Source organism: Ovis aries, chromosome 19 (assembly GCF_016772045.2).
Source record: "Ovis aries strain OAR_USU_Benz2616 breed Rambouillet chromosome 19, ARS-UI_Ramb_v3.0, whole genome shotgun sequence".
Taxonomy (NCBI): domain Eukaryota; kingdom Metazoa; phylum Chordata; class Mammalia; order Artiodactyla; family Bovidae; genus Ovis; species Ovis aries.
In genome coordinates, this window is record NC_056072.1 from 21,685,618 (window position 1) to 21,701,376 (window position 15,759).

At 41.0% G+C, this 15,759-nt stretch overlaps 1 protein-coding gene across 13 annotated transcripts in view; it reads right to left on the reverse strand.

The window, feature by feature from the left end:
* ITPR1 (inositol 1,4,5-trisphosphate receptor type 1) overlaps positions 1-15,759 on the reverse strand; it is a 348,286-nt gene that overhangs the window by 173,966 nt on the left and 158,561 nt on the right. For all 13 annotated transcript variants that reach the window (XM_060402187.1, XM_027958140.3, XM_027958135.3 and 10 more), the window contains 7 exons: positions 10,803-10,902; positions 9,475-9,635; positions 8,640-8,781; positions 6,725-6,883; positions 3,916-4,088; positions 2,553-2,672; positions 1,347-1,541 (listed from right to left, as the gene is read on the reverse strand). In XM_060402187.1, the coding sequence (XP_060258170.1) occupies positions 1,347-1,541; positions 2,553-2,672; positions 3,916-4,088; positions 6,725-6,883; positions 8,640-8,781; positions 9,475-9,635; positions 10,803-10,902 (1,050 nt within the window). The remainder of the gene's footprint in view (positions 1-1,346; positions 1,542-2,552; positions 2,673-3,915; positions 4,089-6,724; positions 6,884-8,639; positions 8,782-9,474; positions 9,636-10,802; positions 10,903-15,759) is intronic.

Consider the following 15,759-nt stretch of genomic DNA (forward strand, 5'->3'; position numbering starts at 1 on the left):
GCGCACCAATCTGAACAGTGATGTTCCCTGACACGAAGAACTAAATTGTGGCACACAATGAATTCAAAGAGAAAAGAAAATGTTGGCACAGTAATAAATGGAATAACATTCAGCAGTCAAAATTAAAGAAACGGACCTACCACCATTAGCGTGAATCCATTTCAGACTCAATGTTGAATTAAAAGGGCAGGTTTCAGAGAAAAACTCAGAGTATGGAACCATTTATATAAAATTTTAAGGCTGAATAAAATACTATGTGTTATTTATGAATGCAAAGAAATGTAAAATATAAACATACATAGAGTGTGGAAGGTCACCCACCATCTGCGTGAATGGAGAGAACAAACTACAGGAGGGTCACAAAGGGCACTGCAACTGCCAAGTTTTGCTTTTATTAAAAAATGACACTGGCACTACTCTATCCATCTCCTGTTTTCTTTTCTTTTTAAAGTGTTTACTGGTTCCCTTCCCTTGAGGTGGCAGAGTCAACAGGTCTTACAGCTGGGACCAAGGAAACACCAGGATGGGGGTGGAAACCAACCAACATGGCAGGTTCTCGCTGTCCGAGGAAGGAGTTGTGGATAGAGAGGGTGAAGATGAGAATAACCCTACGGTGCTGGAGTGGAGCTGAAAGTCGTGATGTGAACTCAGGGTTTTTATCACATTCATATACATTAATACAGAAACAGACGTGTGTGTGTGTGTGTGTGTGTATGCAGATAGAGACATCAAGAGAGGTGTGTATACACATGCACATTTCTTAGCTCTGCCTGTAAAAGTTCTAAGAGGCTGGCACTATTGTCTCTGTCTTGCAGGTAAAAGAACTGGGACATAGAGGTGGATAACTGGACCCAAGTTAAAAAGTTAGTATGTATCATTGCTTTATTTAAAATGGATAACCAACAAGGACCTACTGTATAGCACATGGAACTCTGCTCAAAGTCATGCGGCGGCCTGGATGGGAGGGGAGTTTGGGGGAGAATGGGTACATGTACATGTATGGCTGCGTCCCTGACAGTGATGCAACTATCGTATTATTAGTCAGCTAGACTCTAACATGAAAGTTTTTTAAAGTCAGTATGTAGAGAGGTGACCCCACAGCCTGACTCGTATCTACCACAAACCACATCCACGTGCTACACTGTGTAGAGACCAACAACTCTGAGAAGGAGCTGATGCAACCGCGCAGCTTCCTTGTGACCAAGCCATGCCCAGGTATCACTGCCCTACTATGTAAGTATTGCTGACAGCTCACACTCTACAAACTCCTGAAAGACACATTTGTCTTTCTGATGGACTGTCTCATGAGAGGACATCACAGGGCGCCCGTGCACAGGCCTACACACCTGTAGTAGCCAAGGACGTCACGGTCTTCCTTCTGGCCCTCCTTGGCATCCTGCGCCAGCTCCCGGACGCTCTTACTGCGAACCTCCTTGTTGCTGTCCCTCCAGAAGAGCCATACTTCTTCCTCATCTTCACCTGCCTCCAGGGCATTCTCTCCAGTAGAAACGCCTTCAAATTCAAAACGGGAGAGCACCAACCTGAAAACGTAGGAGGAGGTGGGAAAACTAATTATGTCTGAAATCCTCGCTTGTCGCTGATCAACTATATTTGTGCTTTGAACTCCAGCTGGGCTTTCAGCACGCACACACACACGCACACGCACACACACACACACACAGCCACTTTGTTTCTCCCTTTGGCAGAACCTCAGGGAGAGACAAACATTGACTTCTTCATATACTTTAGCTCAGGGGTGCCCCACTAGGGCGGCTGTGTCTGCCCATGGGACGCTTGGCAACGTCTGGAGACATCTTTGGTTGTCCCAACTAAATGGAAGAGGTACTGCTGGCAACCGGTAAGTACACACAGGAAGACTGCTGCACTTCCTGTGAGGCACAGGACAGCACCCACAACACAGAACTGCTGGGCCCCAAATGTCAAAGGCCAAGGTTGAGAAAGTCATCTTTCAGCCCAAGCTCAAAATTATGTTATGCATGAGACCCCTCCCCTACAAAAATCGCAAGTTTAGGGCATAAGTGTTTTTAAAAAACATTTCTTTTTTAACATTGATATGTTACTGGCAGTATATGCTTCCCTTTTACAAATGAATCAACTACTACTTTCCAAACTTCTGTAGACCAATGAACACTTTTTGAATAGTGGTAATTTCACAAGTGCTTCCCTACAATGCCTTAATGACAATGAATTACCTCCTTTAAAATTTAAACCTGGGGATCCTAACTGGAGAACTTCCATGTCTTAAAATGAAATCAAGGGTGTGTAAGATGCTCCCCAGTAGTCCACATCACTTTTGACTCAGTAAGCAAAGTCAGTGACATCACCATACAGAGGAGGCCACCACAGCAGAAGCAAGTCCAGTAACTCCTCTAATCAAGATGCTGGCATGAAGTAATCATAGGCCAGCCAACCTGACTTCAGAAGCGAAGGGGCTGGGTTTAACTCCCCATGGCACAGACAACCACCAAGGCACACGCTCTCCATCTAAATCTCGTTCTCACCTTTATAGTCACTCCCCGGCCCCCACTCACTTGGTCTCAATGAGGATGTCGGCATTGGTTGGATTCAGCACGGCTTTACATATCAGTTCCTGAGTCACTGGAATGGATTTGTTCATGGACACACAGAGGTCAGAGAGGTAATCTAAGAATCTGTGGAGAAACAGAAACCAAACCAAATGCTTTTTGTAGCCAGAGCAAGGGTTAGGTCTTGAGGACGTGGCTCTCCCCCCAGAGGGTAGACCCAAGCTACTTTACCACAAGTCAGAGAGGCTTTGGGTTTCAGTGTGCATGGTATCACCAGTTACCCAGACATGGGAGGGCGGGAAGAGAAAGGAGGGAGGGAGAGAGAGGAGGGAGGCAAGGAAGGAGGGGAAAAAAGAAAGAAAGAAAAGCACAAGAAGAAGGATGGGAGTGACTGCTGTGAGGAAGAGGTGATGAGGTAAAAATGAACAGAAGCAGCAACCAAGTAAGATCCAAGCAACCCAAGATGATGCTGGGTACCCAGAGAGGGGAGAGGTCTGATGTTTGAGGCCTAAATCAGAATCCTGGTTCTGGTTCTTCTCCGCTACATTCTGACATGTACTGTTATTTGGGGGAAATTATTTAACCTAACCATGTTTCAGTTTTCTCATCGATAAAAATGGATAACCTTTAACCCCAGAGGGCTCTTCTGAGGATTAAATGAACTAATTCATGTAAAGTGCTTACTCAGTTCAGTCCCTGGCACACGAGAGGGTCCATAAGATGTTAGTTGTTTTTAATAGGTGGGAGGAGTCAGTTTCATAATAACACCTTCAGCTCTCTATCATCACTGTTTCTAATATCCACATTGTAAACTAGTTCCCACATCCCCTGACATGGGGTGGATCTTAATTAAAACAAGAAAAGAGAGAAGAAAGTATACAGGGAGGGTGGGATCTGTAAGAATGCAATAGAATTGACAGAATTCACTACTGTAAATACAAACACTCAGGTAATAACTATGTGTGCAAAAGACTTACTGATATTTGGGGACGTTCTGACTGGTCATAGCAGGGTGCTACAAAGTGAATGAGGGGTCGACAGCTATCACTTACAAAGTGCCAGGCACTTCACATGTATTTATCTTCATTTAATTTTTATAACAGCTTATCTGATAGATGAGATTAAAGCTCCAGGTCACCACCTGGTAAACTGCGGAGCCAGGATTCTACCCTGGTCTCCTTTCCATACCACGCTCTTTTCACGACTCAAAGCGCCTCTCAAGACCTGCTCAATCAAGACCCGGGGCCTAGCAGGCCCAAACAAACGACATCTAGTTAGAACAGAACAGAACAACCCACCATGACCAGCTCAGAGACTGCATCGTAAACACAGAGGCACCTCCTGCCGATCAACCCCACCTCCGCCTCACCTGGGCTCCCTGTTCTTCCGCACCAGGCTGACGAAGGTGTCAATCTCTGCCGCGGTGATGTGTTTTTCCAGGAGTTTGCGATTATTGTGCAGAAGGGCGGTGATAGTGTCTTCAGCCAGCACGTCATAGCCAATCTGCTTCTGCATGAAGCCGAACTGCTTGGCTATGTACTCCTTCGAAGCGAGGAGAGAGAGGTAAGCAAGGAGGACAGTGTGGTGAGGCGCAGAGTAAGGGAAGGGGCAGCAGCCCCCAGGAGAGCTACTCCCTGTAAGGAAAATCACAGGGGAGTGTCCTTCCCCAACTTCCCAACCCAGGGAGACAGCCGCAGACTCTCTCACATCCTTTAGTTTACTAAACCTGCCACACAGGTATCACTAAGTAACATATCCTGTATTTATAGATGGGCATTTTCTTAAGTCCACAGTATACATTTTAATGTGGTGACTTATTTTTCTAAAGGTCAAGAGTTGTTTTCCAGCTCTGATTTTATTACTCATTCAAGAGGATTAAACTGTGCCTCACTGCCCTGTGCTGCTGAATAAACATGGTGAAGTCTACCTGGATATTTTGAACAATGTTATTACTCCATTGTGTTTTCCTTATCCGGGATGAAAATTAAAGTCAGTGGGTAGTTGTAAACATGTGAAGAAGTGAAATGAAAGTCACTCAGTTGAGTTGAACTCTTTGTGACTCCTTGGACTATACAGTCCATGGAATTTTCTAGGCCAGGATACTAGAGTGGGTAGCTGTTCCTTCTCCAGGGAAATCTCCCAATTCAGGGATTGAATCCAGGTCTCCCACATTGCAGGGAGATTTTTTACCAGATGAACCACCAGGGAAGCCCAGGAATATGTAAACCAGTCAATTACATTCACAGAACACATGGAAACATCTCTGACTTCTCTTTTGAGATCAGATATGATGTCCCATTGAAATATTTCAGAAGGCCAGGAAGCCTCTTATAAATACTTTTGTTATTCAAAGATATTTTCCCTGTCCAAGACAGACTGCTTGCTCAAAGCTCAAAAGGCCCTTGAAACTTGGTTTCATTTTAATTCATTAATTTCAAAATCTTAAAAGTGACTAAGGACTAACAGAGTGGACTTGGGCCACTTTTCAGCCCTCACTCAGTAAGGATGCATGTCTGAGAATTCATCAGCCCCCAGGGATATGTCAGTACTACTGCCAAAAGGCACAGGGTCCATAAACAACCAAGCCAAGACACCCATAGCAACAGCAACAAGAAGGACGGGTCTAGTCCTCTGATGTGCAAGCAAAAGGTCCCGGCACACATTACAGACTCTGACGCATCCTCATGGGAAGAGAATAAAACCTCTTTAGCACAAGTATGGTGTAAGTATGGTACTCACACACAAGAGGGGTTTAAACCGACCATAGTGCCCGACGGCAACCTATGCTAACGAATGAACACAGCATCACCAGTGTGTGATGCTTTGTATCTAAACAGTAGCAAAGGCAAAGCGAATGATTTAGCAATACTGGGTTGGCCGAAAGTTTGTTCAGGTGTTTCATAACATCTTGTGGAGAACTCAAACTTTTTGGCCAGCCCAATACTTGCTAATAAAGTTGTATCTAATACTTCAGAGCACTGCTTAGGACCAACGCTGTGTGATGATACACAAAAAACATTCACTACAGAGAACAGTTTACATTTAAAGGCCAGATATAGCGGCGGTCAAAGCTTAAAAACAAAATCTTTTGTAACACACTGCAGGGACTGGAGTCCATATTATAAGAAGCATCACTGTGCACTTATAGTAGTTTATGGAACACAGGGTTTCTTGAACTCAGCAGTACCTACTGACTTCTTGGACCGGATAATTCTTTGTTGGGGGTGGGGGGACTGGGCTGGGCTTGCCCAGATGCTAAATAGCATCCGTGGCCTCCATCCACTTCATGCCAGTAGTATTCCCAAGTTGTGACACTCAATAGCATCTCCAGACATTTCCACACGTCCTCCTGCCCCAGGGCAGGGTGGGGGTGGGTGGTGAAATTGCTCCCAGTTAACAACCACTAACACAGTGATTCCTCAGCATCTCCAGTTGTTTGGAACCATCACAGAGGTTTAAATATTTACCTCGTAGAGAGACTATATTGTTTGTGTTTGTGTGTTTACTTGTGATGACAATAGATGATGACTTAGAATGTCTAAAATACGAGCCAGAACCAAAACAAAGAGGAAGCTACCAGCAGAGATGGAGGGAATGGATGGGGCAGGAAGAAAAGATTTCATTCCATTTCTAATAAAAGCACATGGAACCATTGCACCCTTACACCTTCCAGAAATGTGCCATAAGAAATACTGTACACGTACACACTGCTATATTTAAAATGGATAGCCAACAAGGACCTACTGTATAACACAGGGAATTCTGCTCAATGTTATGTGGCAGCCTGGATGGGAAGGGAGTTTAGGGGAGAATGTATATATGTCATGTATGGCTGAGTCCCTTTGCTGCCCACCTGAAACTATCCCTACACTGTTAATCAGCTATAATCCAATATAAAATAAAAAGTTTTAAAAAATACTATACTTGTAATATCAACATTAAAAAAAAAAATCTCATTCCAAGGATGCTGTAGGAGAATTTTGATGTATCCTTCTCAACTCACTCATGCATCTTCCCAGGCTTGCAAAAATACCTGTTTCCTATTGAAGAGCAAATTGAACAATGAACTAGACTCTAGCCACTAAATAAATATATACATGGGACACTTAAAACTCATGGAGGAAAGTGAACTCGAGGGAGGAAGCTGTCTGGCACTCCCCAGGGTCCTCAGAGCCCACCTGGTTCTTCCTGTAGTCCTGCTGGGAGTGTCTCAGGACCCGGTAGCAAAGGCGGCAGATGTGTCGGAAGGGCGCGTGCCGCTGGTCTCCCAGCTCCTCCAGACGCAGCATTGGGCCATCACCACAGTCTGTGAACGGGGCCTGTAACAGCTTGAAGATCTGTTTGTGAAAAGAATGAAAACTGCCATCACCTACTGTTTCAACGGCTAAGCCTCCCTGTGGAAAGAATAGAACCTCAAGGGTGGGTGGACTACACAGGAAAGTCTCTATCTAAGTGATCTTGAACCTGAAATCTGTGTTCATTCCATCAACTGGGACAGGCTCCTCGGTGAACTCAGTCTTCCTGAACATAACTGGTCCTCAAATACTTGAAAATGTGGGGTTCCCAGCAGTGCCTGGGAGCACAGACTCTGGAATCAGTCGATTCTAGGTCAAAATTATACTTCTTTATTACTTTTCTACAGGCATACATCACGGTCAAGGTAACCTTCAGTTTTCCCAGCAGTAATATGGAGAGAATAATACCTAGCTCACAAGGGTGTTATAATGATGAAAGTAGATGAAAGTATACAGTCAGTTCATGAGCATAGTGCTCACCACAAGTGCTGAATAAAGGCTCCTCCACTGAAATCACAGTTTCAGACCCTATAGGAATCACTATTGCGTAAAACAGCATGAGCGCCAGAGGTCTAACTTGGGAGTCATCACATCAAACAGCAGGGCAGAATTCAAGACTTGCAACTCTTGCTGAAACAGGATGCAGTATTAATAAATTTGGTCCAACCATAGTTTAAAAGGAGAAAGAAATCTCAAACCCAAGTTCCTATGGCTAACTCTAGGACTTATAACTAACACGTTTTTCTTTCGGCTCTAGCGGCCAGCAATTTCCAAGCCAAGCTTGCGGCCCCATCTCCAGCAGTTTTAGAGGACTATGTGGTATACATCTCTGCGTGCTTCATCTCCCTCGGACTTGTTACTTTCCTCCCTCTAATTCCCTTATACTCTAGTTTATTTAAATTTGTACCAAATTACACCATGTATGTATTTTCTGTGAGCTAACTTCGTTTTCTACTCATTCTTTATGGAAAGATTTTTTGGTGATTTATAGTGGTCCTTATAAGAGCCTCTAAAGGCCTTCTGAGTTTATCATACACTCCAGATCTCCCAGATATATTAAATAAGCTTAAGGATGCACTGCCCTTCATATTATCTGTGAGGAAAATAAAGCTGTCAACTGCAATTCTGGTTGGAGTTCCCAAAAGGTAAACTTTCACACAGCTGATATTCCATATGTGTGTTAACAATCAAGTGAATGATCAAACTGTGGAAAGATGAAGGAAATTTAGTAAGTGAAAAAAAGTCAATCTGAAAAAGGTACACAGGGTATATGATTCTAACTGGTAAACTATGACGTTCTGGAAAAGGCAAAACTGTGGAGATAATAAAAAGATCAATGGTTAGTTGCCAGGGGTTGGGGGAAAGGGAGGGACAAATGGACAAAGCAGAGAGGATTTTTAGGGTGATGAAACTAGATGATATGATAACGATGGATCATATTGTAATACATTGGTTCAAACTCACAGCATGTACAACATCAAGAGTGAACCTTAATGGAAACTATACACTTCTAGCAATTGTGGTATGTCAATGCAGTTTTATCAGTTCTAACAAACGTACCCCTCTGGTGGGGATGCTACTAATGGGGGACGCTGTATGTGTGTAGGAGGTATGGGAATTCTTTGTACTTCTTACTCACTTTTGCTGTGAACTTAAAACTGCTCTAAAAAATTGTCTTTTTTTTTTTTTTAATCAACAGATCAAGCCTCCCCAGTAGAAATCATCCACATTCCTCAATAAGACCAGTGACAATATGGATTCTTGCTAGAGCTAACCCAGTATGTCACCTCTCACTGACCTGCTTGAGAATATTCTGTTCTCTCATGAGCTTCTGCCGTTCTCTGTTGGGCTTGGAGAAGACGACTTCAAGAACATCTTGACCGGAATTGGTTCCGCCAGTGACAAAGTAAACCAAGTCTTCCAGCAGCTTGGTTACAGATCTTAGGAGGAAAGAAGCAATTAGACACGGGAAGTGTTTGATGTTTAACAGAATCAAAACCATCGTGGAAGCTTTCAGGCTTAAGCAGCCAGTCACACAGAAGCAAACCCATTCTTCCCAGTTTCCTTGAAATTGTCAACTAAGGTCAATTACCAGTAAGAGTGAAACAGAGACAATATTTCACTGTTCAAAAAAAAGATTATCATTTTCACAAAATAGTAGACATTATATTTTAATCAGATATTACATTTATCTCGGATAATGCAGGAGACCCTGGTTCAATCTCTGGGTAGAAAAGAACCCCTGCAGAAGCAAATGGCAACCCACTCCAGTACTCTTGCCTGGAGAATCCCATGGACAGAGAAGCCTGGCGGCCTACAGTCCATGGGGTTGCAAAGAGTTGGACATGACTGAGCAGCCAACACACACAGCCTCCACCACTGATATTTAGTAAGGTAGTTCCAAAGACCAAGCCGGAGGTAGGAAAACAGAGAAGGAAGGAGATCTGAACTGTTTAGAGATCTTCAGAATAGTGAGAGCAACTACTGAAAACCACAAGTTGAAGCCACCCGTTAAGTGCTAAGGCCTGGCGCTCTTCCACAAAGCTCTTCAGAGCACTTCTCTCTCTGCCAGGGATTTTAAAACCCACGGTGGGTGAGAACGAGCATATGCGGTTCTTGCAGGGAGCCCTCACCTTCTTTCATTCTGGGTGATGGTGCCCTTCTCCAGCTTGCCCGCTATGGAGCCCAGCACCTTGCTGGCGTCATTGGCAAAGTCCAGATCCCGAACCTCAGCAGGAGAGACTGGCACTATGGCAAAGGCTTCCTTGTCCTCCTTCACGGGAGAGGTGCCAATCTGAAATGAAAGATGGGCTTTGTGGGAGAGTCCCACTGCCTGCAATGCAGGAGACTTGTGTTCAATTCCTGGGTCGGGAAGATCTCCTAGAGAAGGGCATGGCAACCCAACTCCAGTATTCTTCCCTGGAGAATCCCATGGACAGAGGGGCCTGGCGGGCTACTGCTCATGGAGTTACAAGGAGCAGGACGTGACCGAGTGACTAACACTTTCACTTTCTACTGGATTGAGAGGGGAAGATATTACTCATATGCTGGATTTATAGAACTCTGGGCAACTGAAAAAACTTGGAGCTCTCTTACTGTTAAAATAAACTGGACACAGAAAAACACCTGGAAAGATGAACCTCAAATCATCAACAGTTGTTACCTCTAGAGGTTGGTAATGTGAAGAAAATTAAGGCAGGAAATGGAGTAGTACTATGATTTTACAGCTTCATTTGTTACATAGAGCATCTGAGATGTTTGTAATTTAAAAACATATATTCATAGGGAAAAAGCAAATATACAGAATGGTAATTATCAATCTTGAGAGTATTATAAGGGTAGATGCTGCACTGTTCTTTCAAGTTTTTGGTATACATGACAATGTGCATGGAAATTAAAAAAAAAATTCCAATAATCTTCCCCGTCACCAAAAAGTATTATGTGAGAGCATCATTTCAGTTTTTAAACAGAAAAACCCTATGTCTGTGAATATATGCTCCATGATCCTAGAGAAGGTCAGAAAGGAGGGGTAGGCTTCAGGGGTAGAGAAATTAGGTTGGAAGAACTTTCAAGAAATAAAAGTACCTATTCAAATACATGAAGAAATAAATAATAAAGACTGGAGGAAACCAACTAGGTACGTGATGCACCTCAAGGCACAAGCAAACATTCCCTCAGCCAAAATTAGCCTCCAGACAGACAAGAAATCCAGACAATTGCTCAACCTTTAGGGCAGAAGCCATGAAATAAAATAAAAGGTTCTAGTTATTTCAAAGCCCTGGCCCTGCTTTAGCCAGGTCTCTTGGAAAGAATTCTTTCATCAAACACAGGTTTGTCCACAACCACACTCTTGCCAAAGCAACAACTATTTCAGGGATCCATACGCCCCCGTCTGCCCTCAAAGGAGCCCTTTCATCAGGAACCATGAGACCAAGGGAGGCAGCCAAGCTTGTAGACTTACTTTCAGCATCACGGGTTTTTCTTCTTCCTTGTCAATGGGGATGTTTGTGCTGTGAACCCAGGTATTAGTACACAAGTGTCGGAGCCGGACATAGGAGTTTCTAAAGGGAAGAAAAACAGACTTCAGGGACAGGACTACTGAGGTTCTCTATAGCCACTGGCCTAGAATACATCCTGTAAGAATAAAGAAAGGATACCAAAATGGCTTTCTGCTATATACAATGGACAACATAAACTTAAGAGCGAAAGGTTCTGGTCCAATATACATTCGGATGTGTCTGCAATTGCACATTATTCACAACGACTCTCACGTGACTGTGCTGTGCTTATTTCTAAATGCAGGCGTGCTTCACTCTACTGCACCTGGTTTTCTTGCCCTTCATAGATACTGTGTGTGTGTGTGTGTGTGTTTGTGTGTTTTCCTTCCAAATTCAGTTTGTTCATCATGCAAGTCTGTCGGTTCCATTTTGGCAATAAAGTATTTTTCAATTAAGATATGTACACTGTCTTTTTAAACATAATGCTGCTGCACACGTCATATATGACTGCACAGGAAAACCCAGGAATTTGTGCAACTCACTTTACTGTGATATTCACTTTATTGCAGGGGTCTGGAACTAAATCTACAACATGAGGTATGCTGTGTATAAAATTACATCCCATGAATGACTATCTCAGAACAAACCGTGCACAAGACAGAGTAACAGGAAATATTTACTGAGTATCTACTAGTGCCTATCATGAGACATAAAGCAGTAAGGGAACTACTCATACGCATCAATAAAGCAAAAAATGGTGTCATAAAATGTGTGAAAGAAAATATAAATACAAATTTAGTAATCTTGTGCGGCAGAAAGTCTTTTGAAGCACATAACAAAACAAGATTTCTAGCCTCAAAAGTAAAAGATGGATGCATCTTATTACATAGTTTAAATTTTACATCTTCCATACAGCAAAATTTAAATTTTTCAAACCCATCATGAAAAAAATTGAAAGAAAAATGACCTGGGAAAATAAAAGATTTGTATTAGAATAAAAGAGTATTCATCCAGATATATAAAGAGATTTTGAAAAACAGTAAGAAAAACAATCATGAATACTGGAAATGAAAATGGAATATGTACACAAACCAGTAATTTAATAGAGAAACTTAAGTGACCAATAAACATCCAAGTACATATTTAACTTTCTCAATTAATACAAATTAACATAATCTATCATTTTATTGTATTATATTCCAAAGGTCTTGGAGTTTGGATCTCCCCCAGTGCTTAAAAAGATGAGTTCTACACACTCATGGTAAGAGTGTCAACACCTTAAACTCTGGAAGAGAGTCTGGCACTTTGTATAACGTGAAATGCATCTATCTTTTCACCTAGCAATCTCATTTTTACATTTCTTCTTTTAAGAGATTATAGCACAGGTACTAAATGAACCATAAAGATGTTCAACAAAGCATTATTTAAAACAGTAAAATCTTCGCGTCTCCTGCATTGGCAGGTGGATTCTTTACCAGCAGCACCACCTGGGAAGTCCAAAAACCTATGAACTACCCAATATTTCAGTAATGAAACAGTTAATTATGGTATATAAGACAGAATAGTACACTCTTTAAAATGGTTACAATTGATATTCATTTACTTGGAAATATGAACAGGACATATTGTTCAATGAGAAAAAAATGCTAAAAATAGGTTATGATTCACTTGTGATAAATAATATACAGGTTATCTGTGTGCCCAAAGACCTGTCTGAAACTACAGAGAAACAAAATATTTCTTGTAGTTATCTCTGAATGGTTAAATTTTATGTGAGTTTTTTTTTACTTCCCAGTTGGTTCTCCATGAGATTTTGAAATATTTTTTAAAATATTTTAAAATATTTTTTGTTATTTCTTATATGGCATTTTGTAAATTAATTTTTATTGGTGTATAGTTACTTTACAATGTTTTGTTAGTTTCTGCTGTACAGCAAAGTGAATCAGCCATATACTCGCACACGCACACACCCAAACATGTATCTCCTCTTATTTAGATTTCCTTTCCATAAGGTCATGACAGAGAACTGAGTAGAGTTACCTGTGTTATATAGTAAGTTCTCATTACTTACCTATTTTATATAGAGTAGTGTGCTGTTTCTTTTTACAGTGAGCATGAACCATTTTACAGTGTTTTTAAAACTTGCTTCTCTTTTAAGGCAGTAATCATGCACTTAAGGAATCCACAGTAGCGTTAGTGAGATGAGATGGATGCACAAGAAGCAAATGTGAGTAACAGGAGACGTACAATAAAAAGCATTAAAATGGGAAACAGTCAAGGTAAGCACCGAAGGAGTTTTAAAGGAAGACATTAAGGAGGCTTTAGCGAGTCATGGAATATATAGTTTCTTTTAATAGGAAACTTAAGTTGGAACTTGAAATACTGGAGGGACCAGGGCGGACAGGGGAGCATGAAAGTGATTTGTATTAAAAAGAATTCTAAACAACAGCATCCCAAGTTCCTGGGAAAGAGGCAAGGGGAAGGGCATGTCGAAGCAGTCACATCTTTTTAGTAGACCCTCTGCCTTTCTGCACTTTAACTATCTTGAACATTACAAGTGATACTGACTTTGAATAGCATGAATATAAATTAAACGACATGCAGAAGAAACTTGACAGAGATTTGCATTTTTTCTTCTGAGGAATTCAGATGCATTTTCTTATTCTCAAAGTTTAAGCAAAGCTTGGGTTTAATTGGATGACTGATTACATTCTAGAGTTGTACACTGAAGTTCATGTAAAATACCAAGGACAGTCTATCCATTTAAAGTCTCATCCCTAATCATTAGTTCAAAAGCCAGGACAATTTCAAAAAAAGCCACAAAGCTGGATGCTCTTCTGATGTTTATTTAATGCATTTCATTTGCATATACTGCAATTTTATTATCTTGTTTGTTACATCCAGGATTTGCCACTATCCCTTTTATTTTGGTTGGAAGGATTCTTTTTGACGGTCCTAGAAAGTTCTTTACTGGTAATATTTCAGGTACTTTCATGTATCTATCCACAGACTTTCTGATCTTCAAAAAATAAAATAAAATTTAGCACTACTTTAAGATGGTGGGAAATGAGTGTGTACTCCTACAAACAGTTTTTTATGACTGCCTTGAATCAGCGAATAGGAGGCCCTGTTCACTTTTGGCTCTGAGGTTGGTGGCCAAGGGCAAGAACAGATAAAAATTTGGAAAGCTAAGACCAAGTGCAAGATCAAAACTACTAATGAACACACTGGTAGACCATGCCAGATACTTTTTCCAGGGGGAACACAAGGCTTCCCTTGCTTAAGAGTTTACAATCAGTCTGTCTATGGACAACTGCCCACAAAGAATGTTTTCCAACAGAGAAACAGTAATGAATCAAGGGGACAGAGAAGCAGGGGTCTAGAGCCAACCAAAGCTGTTTGGCAAGCTGACTTGTTGACCAAGTTCAAATTTCCCCTTCCCATGGGGTCATGGGGATTTCCAACCCATCAGGGAATGTGGCCAACTGGCACCTGATTCCGATTCACCAAGGAAATGTCATGAAATATTTGATAGCTATTTTATATCACGTGTTTCTGTTCTTTGCTATCCCTTACAAAATAAAATACATAGCAAATAAAATAAAAGTCATTCCCTGTCTTTCAGGTGCCTAAAAAAATCCACTCAAGAACTTCTGGAATAGAGAATACAACATACAGAGAGGTACTTAACAGAAATGCAATGGGATTCTACAGTCCCTATCTTTATCTAGGTAGTCAGTGAGAAAGGACACTTTATAAAAGTTATCTATCCTACTCCAAACCATATTTTTTTAGTGACCTCAAAATCAATCAAAGACCTAAATGAAAAACAGCACAAGCTATAAAACTCTCAGAAGAAAACATCAGCATCAATCTTTGTGACCTTGTATTAAGCAACAGTTTAAGAACCAAAATCATTAGCAAGCAAAGGAAAAAGTGTACAAACTAGACTTCAGCTAAAAATTAAAAGCTTCTGTGGTTCACAAGACACCATCAAGAAAATGAAGAAATCTGCAAATACCTGCAAATCATATCTGATAAGGTGTTTGGAATAAAGAACACTAACACAATAATGAAAAGAGACATAATCCATTTTTAAGCGCAAAAAATAATGGGCAAAGGATCTTAATAGATATGTCTCCAAAAATGACATATCAATACAAATGGTCAATAAACACAAGAATTAATGAAAAGACTATCTCAACATCATTAGCCATTAGGGAGACTCAAGTCAAAACCACAATGAGATACCACTGCACACTGACTAGGATGGCTCAAATATTCAAAAAAAGAAAAAAAAAAAGACAGATAAACAAGTATTGGAGAGAAACAGAGAAACTGGAACCTTCAGACATGGCTGGTGAAAATACAACACCCTAAAGGTAAAACTGGAAGTTCCTCAAAAGTTTAGACATGCAATTACCACATGACCCGGTAATTCCACTCCTAGGTTATAGACTCTTGAGAAAAGAAAATGTATTCACACAACAGCCAGAAAAAGGCAAATAACCCAAACAGCCAACAATTAATAAGTCAATCAATAAAATGTGCCATAACCATATAACAGAATATTACTCAAGAATAAAATGAAATGAATACATGCTACAAAATGGATGAATCTTAAAGAAAAAAAATAAAACACTAAGTGAAAGAGGTCAGTCACAAAATGCCACATGTGATTCCATTATATGAAATGTCCAGAACAGGTAGATCAATAGAGACAAAATGTAGCTTAGTCTAAGGCAGGGGAATGGAGGATGGGGAAATGAGAGTGATGGCTAACAGGTACAGGGCTTCTTCTTGCAGTGATGAAATTTTTCTTAAAATCTATTCTGACGATGGCTGCCTAATTCTGCTAATCTAATAAAAATCAATGAATTGAGCACTTTAAGCAGTTGAGTTGTATGATACATGAATTGT